This window comes from Cygnus atratus, chromosome 3 (assembly GCF_013377495.2).
Source record: "Cygnus atratus isolate AKBS03 ecotype Queensland, Australia chromosome 3, CAtr_DNAZoo_HiC_assembly, whole genome shotgun sequence".
Lineage (NCBI taxonomy): Eukaryota > Metazoa > Chordata > Aves > Anseriformes > Anatidae > Cygnus > Cygnus atratus.
The window spans coordinates 63,811,406-63,832,992 of NC_066364.1; the positions used below are offsets into that span (position 1 = coordinate 63,811,406).

The 21,587-nt window shown below is 37.1% G+C and overlaps 1 protein-coding gene across 1 annotated transcript in view; it reads left to right on the forward strand.

Annotated features, from left to right (window-relative positions):
• The window catches only part of ADGRG6 (adhesion G protein-coupled receptor G6), a 103,431-nt gene that overhangs the window by 33,047 nt on the left and 48,797 nt on the right, over positions 1-21,587 (forward strand). Inside the window, exons 3-6 of the mRNA XM_035538809.1 lie at positions 6,302-6,643; positions 12,102-12,722; positions 17,438-17,506; positions 20,572-20,655. Of these exons, the coding sequence (XP_035394702.1) occupies positions 6,302-6,643; positions 12,102-12,722; positions 17,438-17,506; positions 20,572-20,655 (1,116 nt within the window). The remainder of the gene's footprint in view (positions 1-6,301; positions 6,644-12,101; positions 12,723-17,437; positions 17,507-20,571; positions 20,656-21,587) is intronic.

Below are 21,587 nucleotides of genomic sequence, written 5' to 3' on the forward strand. Positions count from 1 at the left end.
AATTTGAAGATTCTGACATTAAATGCTGACATTAAATTGGCATGCTGACATTAAATTATCTGTTGCGTTTAGTAATTTTTTCTCAGGACCAGTGTAATGTAGCAAGACAAGGATGTTTTGTGGGAGATCAAACAGTTTCTACACTTTGGAAAGTAAATAAAGAAACAGAAGTAATCCTCTCACATCTTCTCATTTCTGCTTCCTCAGAAAGAACTCAAATTGTGGGTTAAGCACAGAGCAGACATCATGGTTTGGTGTGGATAGGCTTCAGAAGAGTGCAGAAGAGTGCTCGCTGTTTTGCACAAAAATTTGTATAGATCTAATCCTATAGATGACAGTGAGTATGCAGAGAATTATTTCCTTTATATCCAAAGTGAATGACTAGACACCTATCTGCAATAAATGTATCCAAATTTTTCATATAGATATTTATGTGCATCTACAGATTCCCTTTACATCTGAAATAATTTTTTAAAGGGAAGATAGATGGGCTACTGTTGAAGCCTTTGCTATGTGATTGCTGCTCTGGGTTTAGTGTTTGTGTCTCATATTGAAATTATACGGGTTTGTTTTTTCTGTAGCCATTCCAGCCCACCCACGTCTTGGTGGTTTGGCCCTTCCTCTTACTTGTCTGCAGGTGTGTCCACTACTGACCTCATTCACCCATCTATTTGGAGTCATAAATATGTTTAACCTAATGTTTGGCCATATCTCATCTCTGTAGATCTGCTCTATTATGGCACCCTTGAAATAGGGGGTGGGAAATAGTTGCTTATTATGAAGAAAGACTTTTTATTGCCTAATGCTCAACAAAACAATGCTGTCACTGGGAATGATTGTAAGGTTTCACTTCTATTTTGGGCTTTACCACACACTTGCTGTGTGTATAAGTGACTGCATCGTGGCACCTTCCTGAGCTTTTCTCTTACTTTGTCAAAACTGACAGTACTTGTAAGTGCTAACTTCTCAAATATATGCAAAGTGCTTAAAGGTTCTCAGATGTCTGCACCAAAGCAAATCATAATTACCTCTGTACCGCTTTTTATACCTAAAGTGCTAGGTAGCGTAGCTAAGATTTTCTGTGGTTTAGGGTTAGTCTAATTCTGTCAGCAGGGGAGATTTTATCATTCACTTGAATAAGACAGAAGTTAACATATGCTGTTTTTTTTTTTTGTTTTGTTTTCTGAAAATTTGATCCTGTAGTTACATAGATTTATTTCAGGATATTTTCATATAAAAGACATCTTTCCTACAGGGAGAAGTAGAGTTAAACTTCATGCCAGAACAGAATCTTGTTAAAAAAAAAAAAAAGTAAAATTTTACGAGGGAGCCTTTCAATGGATTAAAAAAAAGTACTGAAAAATAGCGTTAATTCAACCCACACAGTCTATCATTGGTATCCTGTGCCACTGCCTACGCTCTATGTAGTCATTTACACTTCTGTCAGGTGGAAAATGCTGTGCAGAAGGCCAGTTCCATGCTACAGCCAATGGACAGGAAAAGAAAAATCCCATTGCAAGGTGTAACTTAGTTTGAAAATAAACTGTGTAACACATGAGTTATAAGAGCAGATATTTTTCCTTATAGACAATATTTTCTTTTGATCCTAACCTTCACAAACTTTTCAGCCTTTAGGGCTGAATTGGGCAGTGTCCCAAACCGTATTGCTTTTCCTTTTTTAAAAAAAAAAATATTGGCCAAACAAAATTTGTTGCCCAGCAATTCTCCATGGTTGGATAGGAGTAGAAGGGAGAGCAGATCAAGAAGAAATTGGAACTCTTGTCTGATGGATAAGTGCAGAGTATAATGGGTCACAATATGAGTTTTAAGGGGAAAATGATGGCAACAGAGAGAAACAGAGAAATATTAACAGCTGAAGGAAAATATGACTATTAACACAGATTTTTGATATAAGTGCTGGAATATGTTGGACATGAAAGAAGAAGTAGAAAAAGAGCAATGTGAATGTATGGGAAACGGTTATACAGAATGTTTCCTTCCCTAATCTGGGGGTCGACGCTGTAGCTCTTGGTCTGACTGTGGCTTCAGCTGTCCACAACTGGTTTGTGAAAGTCACTTTCAGATTGTGTATCTCAGAGCACACAGGTGCTCAAGTTCAAGTGGAAGTCTGTGCTGGAGCTCTTAAGAGACAAGGGGTCTCTTGCTGATGGGACATGGTAGGCTATTAGTTTTGTTCCATGGGGTATGGATTTTGTATGTGCTTATCTTTGTTAGTCACATAAGTCACACTAGTCTCTTCAGTTGGTCACATACTGTTTCCCTTAGCCCTTTAGTATTAGTACAAATGATTCAGCGTGGTATAGGAAATGTATAGCACATCCTTCTCTTTGAAGAAATTAAAAGGTATATATGTGAGATAGGCAGGAAACTCACAGAAGAGAGGAAGTGGTCTTATGGTTAGGAAAATTGGCCACCATAAGAACAGAATTCTCTCCCTGCCTTTACTGATAAGTTCCTATTAAAGATGGCCAAATTGTCATGACCAAAGTTTTCCATTGACCACTAAGTACTCATTTTTAGATTTTCTACAGTGGGCCAGATTGGCAGTCTGCTCTCCCAGCTGCAGTTTAAAGTCATTGGTAGTGTGCTTTGGACATATAAATTGCTGTACAAATACTAAGTAGTTAAGGAAAATCAGTACTCTTGTTTCGCAGATTGGGAACCCAAAACCCATGGAAACTTTTGCCATTTTTGCACATTATCTCTGTGCCTAACTGTATCCTTATAAAATGGGCATGGTAGGAAGGAAAAAGCTGATTCTACAACAGCTTCTGAAATCAATTAACATTTGTGAAAGCTCTAAAACACTCTGGAGGAATTTATTAATTTTCCTTTTTAGTATACTGTTGGAGCATCATACTAAATTGTTAACTATTCATTTATTAAATGAAGCATGAGTCCTGTAGAAAAAAAAATGTGATAATGAAATGAAAGCTGTATTCCTCCACAGTGTTCTCATGAAGGAAACAAATGGGTTGCCATGTGAAACTTTCAATGTAGGAAATGTGGGAATCAAGTGCTTGATTTCACTTTATTGGGAGGGTGTTTTGTTGTGGGTTTTTTTTAGCATATTCAGAGAGGAAGAAAAGCTGAAGGCTTTTTTTTTTTTTTTTTTTTTCACTCTGCAGAATGTATTTCCTGTAGTCTAGAGTGAAACCAAAACATTTGACGGGCAAGTTCTGCGGGTGTGATTCCTGACAAAGAATATTATACCTAAATTTGTTCCCATTATCAATTAAATATATCATATTGCTTACAGAAATGCTTATTGTATGTATTGCAGTAGGTATTCAGTATCCACAGTTAAGAATTGCTCTGGGCCAATAGCTCTGGGCAATTGCTCTGGGCAAAATATCTGTCAGCTTTGGCTGACAGCCTAGGGTTGCCACAGCAATTTTTCTCTTTAATGAGTAAAATAGGTGGTGTTTATAGAAAAATAACTGTCTCATGAGAAGCTGTGCAAAAAGTTCCACTCAAAACCATTCTGTTTATATATAGTTTTGTTGTTTGTTTTCTTTCCTTTTTACTTACTATTGCGGACATTTGCATGAAAACAGGATATTTCTCCTTCAAATTGCAGTCATGGACAGAATAGCGACTATGCCAAAACAGAACCAACCCACTTCAAAGAAGCAAACTATTTTGCTCACCAAATCTGTTTCTCCTATGTATGTAAAGTTTACAGTATTTATTTTCCTAACTAAATTTAGGGCCTTTTTTTTTTTTTACTTTTTTTTTTATTAGTGCTGTAAAAACAACAAAACAATACAGATATAATAATAATAATAATAATAATAATAATAATAATAATAATAAAAATATGTTAGCAAATGTGCTAGAAGATGAAAGGTGAAAAAACAGTAAAATAACTTTTATGTTTTAGTATTTATAATGAAAGCAGAGATAAAAGTATTTTTGCTAAATGTACTGACATTTTTTAACACAGCTTAAATAATCAGGAGAAAGAAAAATAGAGCAGCTGAGTTCTGTTTAGGCTGGTGGTGATCAATAAAATTAGTAAGTGCAGGCTTCTAGGAATGTCCGTATTCTTTCTGATGGACAAATTTTACTTTTCCAGTCTCAGGCTGAATGTAATATCCTACCGGTTTGAGGTGCACACTAGACATTGCTTTTATTGACAAACAACATATTTCTTCTGGCCAGCATTTTTTTATAATGCCATTAAGATAACCTTTAGGGGTCCAATGCTGAATGAGGGTGCATTAGCACCTACACGTGTTTGCATAACCTGCTGGTATTGAACCTTTGTCTCCAGGTCCATCTGGGTGCAGCTGATTCACAGGGAAAACTCTCAACTGCCCAGATAGCTCTGTGTCACTTATTTCTCTATCAGGAATTGGTAGAAGAGTGGGTACAGCACTGCTGCCAGATCTTCAGCCCCTGTAGCCCTCATCCTAGAAATAACGAAAGCAGAAGTATGAATCACCGAGCCTTCCAGCTGGAGGCCGCCACGGCCTGAGCTGTCCTCTGCCTTGTAGAGGCTCACTTGCCCTGGACTAGGAGCCTGCAGCAGCTTGTGGCTCAGTGTGTGCTTTTCCTGTTCCTCCTCCCCTCAGTCTAGGGTGGTTCTCTGAAAACTGATACGTATCTCTGTAAAATCCCCTGGACAAAGCTGTCATCTGCTTGTACAACTCCAGGATTTATATTCACCATACTAATAAGTACATATTCTCTCTCTGGTTAAGAAATGGAAGAGTAAGATTTCAGGGCAGGTGAACATAGTCCTTTGGCTGTTCAGATTTGCAGAGAAATTAGATTGCACAGGTTCCAGCTTGTACTACACAGATCATGTTTTCCAATGTCACAAGTACCACATCTTCGCAAAGGTACTTCTAAATCATTAAGACAATATTATTTTTCTCAAATATACATTCCATAGTTCTTATGTAGCCAGCCTGCATTTGGCTCTGGAAGACAAGTTAATTACTAATCTCTGCCTCTTATGGGCCATGTGAATACATGATTTGCAAATAAAAATATAAGAACTCTGGAAAATATACCTAAGAATTTTCTTTACGGATGTAAGCTGCTTCCTTTTTTTTTGCCATGTCAGTTCCCAGAGTCAGGCTCTATTTGCTAAGGCTGAACACTATATGAATGTGACTAAACAGTATCAGTAACAAAGCAGTGGAAAAAAATATAAAGGGTGCTTTGGAGAAGTGTGTTGTATTTATTACTCTCTTAGGATTGTTCCCTAAATACTTGAACAACAACTTACTTTGCTGCTTTTGGCATAGACAACTAATAATACATATTCGTATACTCCTGTTTTTTTCAAACTTATATTACTTGATGCACACTTGTCCTAATGAAATATTTGGAATGTGATTCAGCATAGATGTGCTGATTAGTTTCATTGGTTATCTGTTGGTAATATTCTGCTCCCACCTAGTTTGTTCAGCGCTGCTTTGGCAAATGGTTGCAGATTTTAACAGTGGGCAATTCACAGTAATAATATCAAACAACACACTAAGTAAATATATGACAGAAGGGCAAATACAAAAAGAATAAGAAATGCATCCCTGTGGACTAACAGGGTCTGAAATTGTCATGGATAAGAACAGCAGGTGAGCGAAGGTGCATCAGGAAAAGATAAGAATTTTTTAGAGCTTGACTGCCACAAACATCAATGGAGCTGACTCAGCATGGGAAGAGTGCAGTAATTTGTTGTTGATTCAAAAGCCAGTAGTAGCTCACTGCTACCCTTCTGGGTGATGTGGAGAGCACTTGCCGGAAGTGCTGATGACTAACCTTGGACTCTGTGGAATGTTGCTGCTGTGGCTCCTCAGCCCATCTCTTGTGCTGTTGCATTCCAGGGACATTCCACTGGGAACAAGGGCAGGGCATGGAGCTGCTGGAATAGCAGCAGTCAGCATCTGTCCAGCAGCCAAAAGATATAAATGATACCAGTCATCTTAGAAGTTTCAGTTTAACAATTCATTTGCCTTTGATAATTCAAAAATGTTGCTTTCACTTTACCATTGTTCGCATAATGGGTCAATATGCATGGCAGATATATATTGGATGCACAAACAAATATTTAATGGTATAATTTGTATTTGCAAGATTTCTTATGTAAAATATTATTTTGCCATATTATTCCTCTAGCATTTTGCTTGCTAGAAACAAAGCCTTTTTCTGCCTGTCTTCCTCCCATCTCTGTTTGGTTTTCTGTATAGAAATATATTTAGACAGTGTTGATGATTAATTTGCTGTTAAATTATCACTCTTTCTGACCTTTCTCTGTTTACATTGCCAGCTCATGGATGCTACAACTGTAGGACTGTATTAACTGACCCCTCTGGAGTTTTCACTTCTCCATGCTTCCCCAGTGATTATCCCAACAGCCAAGCATGCAAATGGATCATCCGAGCACCTCATGGATTCATCATACAGCTAACATTTATTGATTTTGACATTGAAGAAGCTCCAGGCTGCATTTATGATTCACTGACATTGGACAATGGAGAGATCCCAATGAACCTCTGTGGAATCACTGCCAAGGGATTATCATATAATTCTACTGGAAATGAAATGATTGTGTCCTTTAAAAGTGACTTTAGTATCCAAAAAAAAGGTTTTAATGCCAGCTATGTACGAAGTAAGTAAACCCAAAGCATTTCATACCTCTAATAGCTAAAATGTCCTGCTAGAAGGAAATTTCTTATAGTTTATTAGAATGACGTTTTCTGACAGAGTCAAGTGCTCCATGAAAAGGGAAGGGGTGACAGGAGATGGAGAGGCTGCAGGGTGAAACTATAGAGTTCTCTGGTATGTTTTTTAATTAATTTATTTTTCTGTTGATAAATATATATATTTTTTTTCCAGGAAATGACATCCTTAAGTGCATTAGAAAACTTTTCACACGCAAAAATTTTAGGCCCAAGTTTGTCTCTTTTTGAAGATTTATGTTGGGAGATTTAGACGCGGGACACATCCTTAGTGTCAGTGTAACTGCAGAAGAACATAGTAACATAAAGGCCAGCATGAGCATGAGCTTAGCCAACAGCTGCAATGCCAGCCAAAACCTTTGGCCCAGTGAAACACCCTATAGTTTGCACCCTACTAGTGCAAAAGGCAGAACTTTCTCACAGTTTTTTTCCAGTCTGTAGCGTAAACTCCCAGGGATGAACTGTCACTGCAAAACTGCTACCTTTCATTCCAGTTTATTGACCTTTCTTTCTCTTTGTAAATATGTAACAATGCTTAGATTTTAAAAAGCCTAACAATTAGGAAAAAAAAAAAAAAAAGACACCCATGCTTTTCACCCTAGGAGAAGATAAGAAGACAAATAATATGTGACTGATATTTGTTTTGTTGTTTAAGGCATTCATTGGTATCCCCTACTCCTTCATCGCAGGCCTGCTCTTGATCAATTCATTACCCGGTCTGTCCTGACACTGGGGACTGCCCAAATGTAGCACATTACACTTATGTTGTATTGGCTGGTTGCGTAGAAACACAGAGCAAGGAGATTTTCAGTTCTCAGTCACAAATATACCTTTTTGATGAAAAAAAAAAAAGTCAAAATACCTATTACACATAAATATTTTAAAATAATAAACATAACAACCTCCATAATTATAAGACAAAAATAGTCCTGATTATGCCAGGAAATTAGTTTGCAGTTCTGAAAAGAAAAAAGGTAAATTCATATCAGAGGAACTAAAAATATTTCTTTATGCTGAGATCCTTTCATGCTGACAGAGAGAGTATCGTAATAATTCCAGGAGCACCTGTTCTCTTCTGTAAGTGGAAACAAATTTTCTGAAAAGGTTTCTCTGTTTGAAAGTACAGCAAGTCCTGTACAGCAAGTTGTTAAATCAAGTAGATCATATAAAATGGTATGCAATCAGATTATGCAACATGATTTATTGCATTATTCCTCTTTGCTATTTTAATGTTTAAGAATAAGACATAAGATAACTTTCAGCAGGAATTGAAAGATGCAATATTATCCTCAGATGTATTCAATGAAGAGAAGAAGAAAGGGCCACATATATAGTTAGAAAATCATTTGTATTATACATATAATAGGTAATGTATTTCAATAATATTACCTCCTTGCCAAATTGAACAGTACCTTACCTTCACAGATAGCACCCTTACGGTTAAAAAGTCTTGGAAGATACCCTTTTATTTTGAATAAGAAGGCTACTCACCACTGTGAGTAAAGGTGTCAGGGATCTTCACCAGCAACATATTTCAATATTATATGTTAGTTCAGGCACTCCGTGTTAAGGCCTGCTCTTAAGCTATCTCATCTAAGGTTCCTAAATTTTTGTTTCTTTACTCCAAATCTATAACTCTCAGTTAAATTCTTGATTTTGACTGTGGACGTTATAAAGGACAAGTGGCTGTGTGCACCTAGGGCAACTATAACCTATAGGCCACATTCTGCATGGCAGCCTTTAACCAGGTGATGGATACAGAAAAGGAGTTTGGTTAAAGGTAACATAGTGCTTTCCTTTCATAGAAAAAAAAAATAAAAGCATGTAGACAATCAGACATCAACACACGTGCTAAAATTACAATGCATCTTCATGGCAGACATCAGTGCAATGCTTTCCTGTTCTTGCGGAGAATTCCTAAAGGCAGGGGGGTGGTGCTACACCCACTCATTTCAGGTCATTGTGTCAAAGCTCCATTGTCAAACTGGCACCATTCTTACCATCATAAACATGATACCCAGGCAATATCATGAATTTCTTCCAGAGAGAGGGGTATGGTGTTATAGTACTCTAATCATGTTTTCTGTCATTTCTTAGCAATGATCATATGTAAATAATAAAATTAAGTGGTTTGTTCTATTTTGACTTTGACAAAGAAATATGTATGTGGAATACAAAGGGCCATTCAAAGACATACAGCAGTTTGCTATCTAGAAATTGCACTTATAAAGATACTAATAATACATCTTAATACAAAATGTACACAAGGCAAAATATATGTGAGGAAAAATAAATAAGAGCAAATGAGTTTGGGGAGGGAACTGGCTGAGAATAGAACAGCATTTGTGTGACTGCTCAGTTTTGTGTAACAGTGGTTTCAAACTGAGTTTCACAGAGCACATCCTGTTATACATAACAAGCTGGTTGCCCACACACATGCAACACAGCAAAAGCAGACAGATAGGCCATATCCTCAGCTGCAGTAAATGAATATAGCTTTGCTACTCTTAGGGGAATTATGTCAATTTACAGCAGCTGAAGAGCTGGCTTGTTAAATAATTTTCTAGTAATACTTAACTGTGTAAGTAATAGCTCCATTGATGAGTTGAACTCACTCAGATACCCAATGGAGAGGAGGAAGAGCCAACAGACCTCTGTTAATGCAGAAATTCTTGAGACAATGTCACATAAATTAGCACAAATTTGAGTAGTACTGCTGTAGCCCAGATTAAAGGGTGAGTCAGTGCAGCATTCACTGCAACAAAACTTCTCAAATAGGTATGTAGTGTGTAGACACCATTAAAGCTGGTGCATTTCTTCCAGCATCAAAGGAGGGACAGCTGAAAGCAGTGAAGCTAGGAACAGCAGAAACCACCACACAAGGCACCGAACCATGCTCAAAAGCCCATCAGCTGGCAAGAAAGCAGTTTTCCCCACAAGCGATTGTAAAATAGTCAAGAGACGCCTTGGTTGCTTGTGTGTAAAGGCATGTAAGAGATGGAAGATAGCTGAAACAAAGACAAGTAAGGAAGGGTCTCTAAAAAGAAGCAGAGGCAGACTTCTTGTCATCGCAGCACTCCCATAAAAGCAGATGTGGATTTTAGAACAGTGAGCTGCCTGTTGCTGATTGCTTCTGCTGCATCCCAGCTGCCAAGACTTTTGTACATTTTTCATAAGTAAATAGCAATGCGTCCAAAGTAAACCCTGTTCATTATAATCCAGTTATCTTCCTAACAGAAACAGTTTAACATCACCCTGCATGTAGTCTAAACACTTGAATGAACAGACCAGGAGTATATATATATTCTCCCTCAGAGACTAATCAGCTTCTCCAGTACTAACATCTGAAATTCATCAGTATGATGACTGGCTGTACAACAGCAACTGGAGAGAGCTCTTAATGTTGATGGCAGGATTCTGTTTTCTCCACATGTGCAAGATACTTGTCAGTTTTGCCCTTTCACTGTAGGGGGAAGGTGCCAATGGTTAAATCTGTCAGAAGAGTACAGTAATTTCGAGGAGATTTGTTCAGTACCAGAGCAGTGGGATTCTCCCTGTTTATTTCTCTTCTTACACTGTTTAAATGTGACCAGGTGGTCCGTAGCTCTCCTGACCACCCTAACACAGGTTGGGTGGTGCTCATATGAATGAGCTTTCTTCTTTTTCAAGTCTTGAATCTTTATACTTCTTCTGGAACACTTTCCATGTTACATAAAGAACTGTACTGTATAATTAACTCATGAAAAAAATGCCCTTGTTTTCGATGGAAAGTTGAACACATTTTCTATCTATAAAATTGTTCCAACATACTTTTGTGCTTGGGAAACAAACAAACAAAAAAATCTATGAAGTAAATCCAGTAACTATAAAAGCCCAGAATTTCTCTCTTCCGTCCCATTCTTCAGTTGCTGGGCTGGCAGATAATGTATAATGCTTTAGGTTATTTTACTATAGTATGTATTGGTCAAATTATGTCCTTTCATATATCCAAATATGGTAGTCTGGAGCTCAGAGTCTGCAAGCTGCTGATAAAAAGAAAGTGTAATGCCATAGAATATACAGGATCTTTATAGTCCATATGTCTGTCTCTTCCTGAATGGGGCATGACAGTCACCATTCCCTCACATATCTCACCCCCTCAGAATGCAAAGTTTTATTTCACTCTGAAAAGGGAGCAAGTATAATAATTAGCATTTGACATACCATCATTTAAAAATCCCAGGGGAGACCATGCTTTTAATGTGACAATTATTCTTCAAGTCTAGCAAAATCCAGTTTCGTTTCCAGCACATGCACTGTCAAAGCCTGTCGGAGAGCTGGAAGACATTTGTTGGCAATGCGATCTGCCACAGAACTGTGGAGCCAGAAGTAAAACCAAGAACGGCTGCAACAAGTCTTGTTGACTTTGATACTTTTTCATTACTGATAACCTGAAACTTCTTTATGTGGAGAAATTTACTACAAGAAATTTTCTGCCATAAATGTACCAATAAAACTGAATATACTGACACTTTATTTTGAAAAATAATGTTCTCCAAAGTAGACTCAGCAGAATTGTCATTAATACACTCATGGAGAAAAAGCATATGTCATTAGATACTGTTTTTTTACATTTGGTGACTGCCGTTTTGCCAGTGCAAATGAGAATACTTAATAAAAATCAGAGACAAAGTAATTCTGCCCATGCCTAAATACCCCTACTGCAGTGCATTTTTTGCAAGAGGACTAGCCATTTCTACATACTTGTCCCGAATCTTAAACTACTGACACAAATATTTGCAAAGAGTGAACAGCTTTGATATAAATATTCACAAACACGATTGCAGTGTTCAACCAGAAGGCTGCCGGGGACAAAACGGGAAGATGCCTAATGCATTGCAGAAACATATTACCAGAATTCAGGAACAAAAGTCTTCAGTTTGTCAAGGAATGTAATGGAGGTTTTATTCTACTGCGATATTAATATTTAAAAGTGAGGCCTGAACTTTATTGGTGTAATGTAGTCATGCAGACAAGTAATTAAAATAATACATCTTAAAAAAGTTATACTGTGTTTTTAAAATAACTGGTTTACTCTATTGCATAATGCAACCTTCCTAGATGAATGTGTAGTAATTTTTATAAAGTGAGGGGAAGCTGGTAGGTAATATTTCCTAATATTGCTCTTAATGCAACTTCTGGAGTAGTTAGCTGTGGGTAGAGCAGCATTCTCCATCCTGCTGAAAAGGAATGTTTTTGGTTGAGTGTACTCCCAAGCCAAATTCCCCTCAACGTGTGCTTTTGATATAGTACACTGATAAAAAAACACTGTTAAACTGTTGCCAGCCTGCCTTTATTTTCATATGAGACTATTTTCCAGTTAATTTATTTATCTGCTCTCTGTTCTAGTCGCCGTGTCTCTGAGGAATCAGAAGGTCATCATTCCCCAGGATCCTGATGTTGATTCCGTGTCCGTGGCAGAGACAGTCTTGGTTCCAGAGCTTAGCCAGTTCACATTGTGCTTTGAAGCAACCAAGAGCAGCAGCGACGACAATGACGACTGGAAGATCTTCTCCTACACTGATGTGTCATCGAAAGAGTGCTTCGGCTTTGGGAAGACCACAAAAGGCCATTTTCTGTCCATCTCAGGGACACAGTGCTTTCTTGATAATGTATTGCCTCGAAATGCAGAGTTTTTCACAGGAACCTTTGAACAGCTCTGTGTAGTAGGGGATAGCTTCTCGGGCACCATAGGTGTATATGCCAAAAGTACCTATCATAATGTATACTGTCCGGCTATGTTTGGCAAAGTTATCCCTGGAAACGGTAGGCTGGTGCTGGGCTCTAACAGCAATGAAGTGAGCTCTCTAAATGGGGACATTTACAACTTCCGCCTCTGGAATTTCACCATGAATGCTCAAACACTGGCCAACCTCAGCTGTGATGTGAAAGGAAACATTGTAGACTGGGAAAATGAATTCTGGAGTATTCCAACTTCAGCACTGAAAGCAGAAAACAATTTGAGTTGTGGTGAGTATGCCTTGCCAATTCTTTTTTGCTTATTTTCCCCCCACACTTCTGCATTGTGCTGAAAATATCTTACCACAGCAAGAAAAAAAAAAAAAGTTATTGTGAAAGAAAAACAGGTAGATCTTGCCTTTCTTTGAGTTTAGCTCAATTCTTACCATACACAGAGTCTTTGAAAGGGCATAAATTTGATTCTATAAAGGAAAAGAAAAAGTCTCCTAAGTATTTTGAGTTGCTGCTTGAAATAATCTAAAGATCAGAGTTCTTTCCCAGTGGTTTGTTTCCTGAAATTCTACTGACATGAAATGACAGTTGAAGGAAAGTACCTGCTACCCTCAAGTTAGACTACCATGGTCTCTAGGGAGAAAAAAATATGTGTTAACTAACCGCTTAGTAAATGTTTTTGTACCTGCACTTTGGTGCTTTCATTAGCTAGAAGAAGCACCTGTTAGCATTTTTCTGCATATGCAGACAGCCAGTAAAAGCAGAGGCAAACTGGTAATGCATACAAGATAGAAAAGTACAAGAAAAGATAAATTAAAGGAGACAGACGGAAAGGAATAGATTTATATCAAAATCATTGGTTCTTATCATCCTGATAAGATATGATATGATCCTATCATCTTGTCAACCTTTCTTTCAATTGGTAGTTATTGAGGGTTTTTCTTCCTGTAGATTACACTGGGAGATAAATTTTAATATGTTGTCTGACCTATCCTCATTCCATGGCTCAGGCACTTTATTCTTATAAATGTCCAGGTGTAATTTTTCTATATTTATATGATATTACAGCTGCTGGATGATTTTCTCCTGGAACTTTTTTTTCCAGAAAAAGAAAATTTAAAACTGAAAAATCCTTGTCAGTTTCGAACAGTATTTTACTTTTTAAAAGAAGCAAACAAATGTTTTAATTAGTGAAAGCTTTAAAGATATTTGGATAATTTTAAAATGCATAGGGGAAAATTGGAGCCATGGTCAGTAGTAGCTTATACATGCACATATATGATGCTAGTTAAACTCTAATGCTATGGAACTCCATGTCTATGGTGTCTGAGACACCCTATTGCATCAAATACACATTTGTTAAACAAACTAACAAACAAAAAATAGTCAACAGTTACAAATATTGGTTCTCTTTGAACTATATAAGGTCTTTTCAGATCTACTGTTGTCCTCTCCACCTTTCTACTTACTAGTTTAAACATAACTCGTGTCAATGTGTCTCCTGACAGCAGCACCTGTCAGCATTCTGGGAATCTGTAGTTTAAAACAGAACCTGGCATCATTAAGACATTCTGGTTTCTCTATCTAGTAGGTCATGAGGGATTAAGGTGGCTAACATCACATCTTACTTGCTTAGTTTACTGAAACCAAAATGTGAGGTAGACTTAGTGGGACAGTTCTCAGCATACCTCTAGGTACCTACCAGCACAACAAAGATGCTAACATAAACATTGATCATGACTGATAAAGTTGATCCAAACACAAAAGTTGTTTTTCAATCCATACAAATAGAAAAATCTGAGAGAAAGTAATTTCCCAGAAAATCTTACTCTTCTTAAACCATTATACCAAGAAGATGACCACAAGACTTTGACTAAACTACCTATCAAGATGCCTGTAAACATTGCAGTCTTATCTGATTTTGACTGGAGTATGGATCTTGTCCCTCTTTCTATTAAACACTGTACAGTCCCGTGATATTAGTGTAATATCATAGCTGTACTCACAGAAGTAATACAGTTATTTGCATTCCACATCACAGCTTTATCCTTTGGGAAGTCATTTTTTTCAGTGGTTTCCTTACGGCAGATTATTTTAGAAAACACGTGTCAGCATTCTAACATTAGCAAGAACATAGGCCCAGGTTTCTATACATGCTGCTTCAAGTGTATCTCTATATAAGCATTGTTACTTCCTGTAACTAAGCATGTGAGAAAACTTACTAACCGCTTTCTTTTTTCAAAGATGTTAAATTACCCAATATGATACAGGCTTCCCTGGACCAGCGAATGTCCTAAAAAAAACATGTGAGGTGCAAAGCAGATTCAGAAATTGTTACTAATCCCAGAGATGGTATTGTTAGATTTTTTTTGCCTTCATCTTCTTGAATAAAAGCCTTCATTGTAAAACCAGCCTTTAACATGAGAGTTCGTGAGTCAGACTATCAACCATGAATAAACCACTGACAGTGGTGATATTAACTGATTAGACTTCATTTAGCTGCAGTGGAAGGATTTATGCAAAAAAGAGGTTTTCACTCAGCTCCAATGATGCTTTCCGAGGAATCTGCCTAAAAAAAAAAAAAAAAAAAAAAAAAAAAAAAACCTCTCAAATTATTTGTGCCTGAACACCCCTTAAATTTTTCGAAGGATATTATTTTCATGATTTTTCAGACAAAGCTTTTACAAGTAGGTTTATTGAGGATAAAAACACCAACAAATTGTTCCAGATAATCTTTTCGTAATTTTACCTTCTCCTAGTTTATTCCTTAGACTAATGTTTTCACAGCTGTGCAATCATGGTGGGGTGTTTCTGGAAGACTTGACGGAATTCTTTTTTCATTGCTGTACCTTCGCAGGGCTTGCATTTAAAGGTATATATACACAGCCTAATCCAGACTAACTTTAAAAGAAGTAGTTTAAGTAGTGAGAGCAGTGTAATAGAATCAGTGCAGAGCTCAGTGCAGACAAACCGAGGAGTATTTAGTCAAATACAAATACTGTACTGATTTTGGAGCCTGCAATGGCTGCACATATAGCAGAATATGACCCACTCAATTTAAGGTTATCTTGGCTGTATGTCTGCTTGTGCCTGCAATTACTGTATTGTGTACTTCATTTGGGTCCTTCCTTCCCAAATCAAAATTCTTAATTTTGCAGTCAAATTTAACTTGGGGTAGGATCTGTCTGCTTAGGCAGCTGAAAGATAGTTGTTTAAGGCTGAGCTAATTACACTCAGTGCTGTTTATGAATAATGGAGTGAAAAAGGCTGTTCAGGTTGTCAGTTATTTCACATTAGAGTAGATGTCTCAGTTAAGTCAGAAGGTGTATGCTGTAGGAGTGCCTGTTTCTCTCCACTGACTATAAAGAAAATCTAGCATGATAAGCAGATATGGATGTCTGAGTTTTAGACATTTAAAATAGGTGAGATACATCACACAAAGTGTCCGTAATGCAGGGCCATGTCTGCTGTTCCTATTACTGACCATGCCACTGAGCTTAATAAGGGAGCTTGTGCCAAGTATCTGTTCATAGCTGGATCATTGCACTTATTTAGCACTGAGGGAAAGTCTAGTCTGGCTAGAATTCAACCTGATTAAAAATTAAAAAAGGTCATTTAACATATTCACTGAAAATATTCCTCTTTAAAGGATACAGTATTCTGACAGATGTCTTCTAAAGTCTGCAGATTTTCTGCCATCTTTCAGGTGATCTTTCCCTGATATAGCATCAGGAGGAGATTATTCAAAGCAGGTTTGGATGTTGGCTGTTTAACAGAAGCAAATATATTTTGGAAAAAAGTCTCATGCAGAAGATAGTGAACTTAGAACGTGCTTCCTGAAGTTAATAGGAAGTCTATAAAGGAAGTCAATTTGCCTGTATCTCTTAATCCATTTCAAAAAATCAAACAAACAGAAGCAAAACAAAACAAACAAACAAAACCCCCACAAAATAACTGAACTTTAGTATTTGTAGAGAATCACGTTTTAAATTCTTTCCTGTATTTTTTTGGCAATACATGTAATAGTATCCGTGGCATGTCAGGACTTCTGTATTGAAGCCCCATGCTTCATCTGTTCTTCCATCACGGGAAATATTTTCATAGCTATCTTTACAAGCTGGTGGGTGATGGCTCTGTAATTTTATGGAAGGATATGGTGTTTCATGAGAGAACCTCACTGAGTCAATATGATTCTGAAGTGGTAAAACGAAAGTCAAACAGACAACACTCCCAGTAGGTTCAGATTATGCCCCGCTGTATGGCCCTATTATTTTCAATATAACGTGCAAAAGCAGCTGCAGCTGCAGCTGATCTGCTGGGATACACAAAGTGTAATTAATGCAGTTTAACCAGTTCGTTTTCTGTACCCACTCTTACATTCCCCATTTTTGTCTCGAGATCATCAAAGTATGTGCATGTAGTTGTGAATAATTCAGCAGATATACAGATTTACAACATTATCTGCTTATAAATCATGCATACCAGAATATTAATCACACCCACGCCCTGGGCACAGGAGCAAGTTTAATCACCTTTTATCTGGCTGGAGTCTGCCACAGGCAGATTACTCAGAACTGTATGGTGGGTAACCTGTGCTGCAACAGCACACTGTGGTTGCTTCTCCAAGGCGCATGCTGTTGCTCGTGAAGATGCCATAAATTCTACAGCCATACCAACCCCTCCACACAGAGCCATTTCAGAGTACACACAAGGTGCATTCATTTAATGGGCTGTTATTTAGCTACAGCTGGGGAGAGTATAAGAAAACCAGGGGAGGATATGTGACTGTACCTTGTAAGGCAGGGTTTGTTTTTGTGGATCCCTCAGCAGCAACAGGAAATGAAAATACGTAAGAAGGCAGATGGTATTATTAGTTTTATCATTGAGAGAAAATAGGAAGAAGACTGTGTCACTGCAAGATATATTTTGAGACATGTTGGTTTTATGCCCAGTAGACAAACCTGTCTAATTATTTGACTTTCTTTTCTCTAAAGGCTCATACCTAATTCCTTCTTCTACAATTGAACCAACAAGTTGTGCAAACCTAGGAAGTCTTTGCCAAGGTAAGAAGCTCAGGTCATTTTCACAGTTTCATCTTTGTTAAATCTTTATTTTTCTTGATATTTTATTTTATTCCACTTCTTTCTTATTTTCTATTTTTTTCTTTTCATGTTTTTATTTATTTTTTTAATGAAAGTCTGAATTGCAATAAGAAATAGCAAGGAGAGGAACACCTTAGACTCAACAAATGTGTGGGTGTCATGTACATACAATATGTGGAAAAAATGTGATCGTTCCCTTGATAATATATTTTCCAAATAATCTCTATTATATCAAAACTGCATTAATAGACTGCTTTCAGTTCTCTCTTCACCTCTTTTTATCCTGCACATTTTGACAGTAAAATATTAACCAGGATAAGAAATAGGTACATCTGTAAACAAGAAATAAACATATGTAAATAAAACAACTTGTTATTATTCATATTTTTCCAGTAGGCTATTTTGAGGCTAGATACTTTGAGATTAGCAGGTGAAAAGTTAACATTGGACTGCAAAATCCAGCAGCTATTAGTTAATAAAAGACTTTGTTGCAGCACCTAGTGATAGTTAGTGTCAAAATCACCACATATAAAAATTCATCAGGTCTTTTGAAAGGTCAGCTCAGCGGAATGCAAGGAGGAGCTGAACCCTAAAGATTTCCATGCCTTGTGAATCATTGCACATACAAGGATAGTTAATTCTTTCCACTCTGCTTAGTGGCTGAAGTTCTATAAAAATGAACATGAGCAACATCAGCCCATTTCCACAATACATTCATGAACACAGACCTGCTAGTGAGGTGACATGTTAAACTTTAATCACAGCAGCAGCTGCATCAAAAATATGTCATGCTCTGTAACCCATTTCAAGCTGTGTGATGGAAGATAGAGGAAGCAGAGAATAAAATATAAAAGGGAGGGGAAGTCTTGGAACTCCTTCTAACCCAACATTTGCAAGTAAATCAGATTTAGTTTAAAGATAAAAAGAGAAATGCACTCTGCTTGAGAAGCCAGTAAGAGATCTGTGATAGTCTCCAGTGTACTTCTCCCAGCTGTTTCCATGGTAGATTTGGTTTAGGGTCTTGGAGCATATGGAGGTCTCCATAGAGAAAGTGAAATGCCAGTTCTGTTTATAATCAGATTTCAAACAGCAATATTCAGCCATCAAACTCACAAAGCATAATATGTTCTAAATACTGATACCCAAATACGTTACCAAAAAATTATTCAGTATTACTCTTTTTCTATGGGAAGAGGTAATACAGCCATTGTATAAAGATATTTGTCTATTCTCTTGGAAGAACTCAGACAGATTTCTTGTGTCAAAACGGCATGGTGTGAAAGGAGAGAGAATATCTAACATTAAATCACCTAATAGGGCTGTAGAAATAGACACACTTTCAGACAAACAAATTTGAAATACATACTGCTTCTAATAAAAGATGTCCTCTTTCAAGCTGGCCTTCCTTAAATTCTTAGATCATCATATTTTCAACAAACTTTTTGAGTACTTTTCACCAGGGTAATACTGTTTCCTTCTCCAAAGAGTGTTTGGTCAAGTGTCACTGGCTTTGTGTTAGTTACTTTGAAAGTGGTGCATCAGATTTGTGCTGTTCATCATCATCATCTTCTTCATCTTCATCATCATCATCACCGTAATGCAAATCATAAAAAGACGTCTATTTCTTTCAGCACTGCAGACTTATTTTAAGCTGAGAGTCCACTTTGGATTCCTTTTTAGTTTGTTTGTTTGTTGTGTGTTGTGCAACAGCACCAGTAACAATGTTTGTGTTTGCCATCATTATGTCATCATTATGTCAGAGCTGTTTTCTTCATTGTGCCTAGCAAATATTTTCATTCATTGGAAGATACCTTCTTTAACAGTGTTGGCTGGAAGACACAATCAGCAAGAAGCCTTAAAACTTGTTTCTCAGAAAATATAGCCCTGAAGTTATTTGTAAGAACACCTTTTTTATATAACAGGGTGTGACTTTCTGTTCTCCCTTTCCCAGTTAGAACTCCTGTTTACTGCGACATCCAACTCTTCCTTCTCTTTTCTCAATTTTCTTATTTCACTGAAACTTGAACATAAACCCATTCCCTAAACTGAGGCCTGAGTTTATGAATTTTAGACTCAAAATGTTAAATACAACAACCTAACAAAAAATCAAAAGTTCAATTTCTTAGCTAAAATACGATTGCTTAACCTTTCCAGGTTGATTCTTGGTCAAAATATGCAAAAGATGTGTTACACTGTGAGATTATATTGCACAAATCTTCACATTGTAAAAAGAGTTTTCAGGAAAAGAAGAAAGCTGTCAGTGACAGGATGTGCATTCCTGGGACTTACTAGACAAATTATTTTCCAAACTATTTGAAAATTCAGTGGTGTGATTTTGAAGTGCTTTGTTCCTCTCGAGTGTGTACCCTCCCAGCCTTCAGTGAGGGGAATTTGAAGTTTTGGCTTCTTACTCTGAATATGAGAAATGTTCTAGATAGTTCTCCTGGGAAACGTTTTCCAATGTTGTGTGGGATGACTCCTGTGTCAGTGGGAAGAGTACAGTTAAGATCCTACATGAAGCTTTCAAAATATGTATTCCACTCCAATAATTCCAAGTCTGATTTCAATTCTTTTCATTATATAGAGTTCAATTGAGTTAATGAAAACCTTAAATGGGTGTTTCAGTTTCACATTTCTTTGTCATCCTCATCCCCTGAGTAGGGACAATTATTCTTTCTAAGTGCATGAATCCTAGAACTTGTAAGATCTGTTTTCTGGTCTTCGCACAGCTGTTTGGATCTGAAGCTCTAATAAGAGGATTTTGAATTTATGAAAGCGGTACAGGACTGATCTTGCAATCCTTCCACTGGCAAACCTCCCACTGAAGTCAGTGAAAGTGAAGATTGCAGGACTGGGACTTCAGTTCATGTCCATTTGTCACTTTGAACAGAAAACAATGTTTAACATATATGGCACTGTGTGTAGATGGTTTCATTTTACGTTGTCATGAGTTGTTCCCATTTTGTCTTACCTCATTAACATTCATATTTCATTCAAGTTCACCTCTTTCTCATCTTTATTACCAGCTACTGTAAATGCTACTACTCCTACACCACCCACTGTCACCACTAACATGCCTGATACTAATAGAACCGATAAGCCAAACAATGGTAAGAAATCCTGTGTTACATTATTCCTTGTACTGTCTCTAGAGCAAATTTATTGTTTTTTAAGATGTGTTTTTCATAGTATAATGTAAAGGGTCATGCCTTGGTTCTAATCTTATTTACAATGAAATCAATCAGGAGTAACTTCACTGGACTTGCCCTTGTAAGAATGGTGTAAATGAGAACAGAACCAAACTCAGTGTTTATTTTGTGTCATGTTTACCTGGTTCCCATATGAAAGGGACTAACTTTGTGTCACCCATTGTGCTTACCCATGCAAAGAACAAGGGAAGGCAGAGGTGTTTTTAAAAAGGGACTGAAAAGAAGCATGCTTTTGAAATGTTTTAACACCGCAGATTATCAGGCATTGTGTAGCTACCGCTTCTGCTGCAAGGGTGCTGGTATGCTGAGATTGTCTGTTCCTCACTGGTAACACAGGGAAGCCAAGTGGAATCATTCCTATGGAGCAAAGCCACTTCCACTGAGTCAACAGGAATCTTTCCACTGACTTCAAGAAGAGCTGGATCAGACTCTACTAGGGAAAATGTTGACAGTATCAGATATCATTTACTTTTCATTTAGAAAGATTAAGGGAAAAAATAAGGTAGTAAATGAGCCTATTATTAGCACAGAAAAAAAAAAAAAAGAAGAAAAAAAAAAAACACAGGGATTTCTTTTAAGGTTTTCTCAAATCTGATATCACTGTCTCCTGGAGACTAAGTATCATTTTGTGAGGAACTACTAAAATATTTATCATTATTTTTAAAGATAGTTTTTAAACATTAATAATGTTACAGAAATAGTTTTCTGCAATTTCATCTGAGGCTGAAAGATCTTTTTGCTAAAGATTTTGTGTGCTCCCAAGAAGTAAATTAGTAGCTATTGGGTTGTTTTGTTGGTTGGTTGTTCTTTTGGGGTGGTGTTGGTGTTTTTGG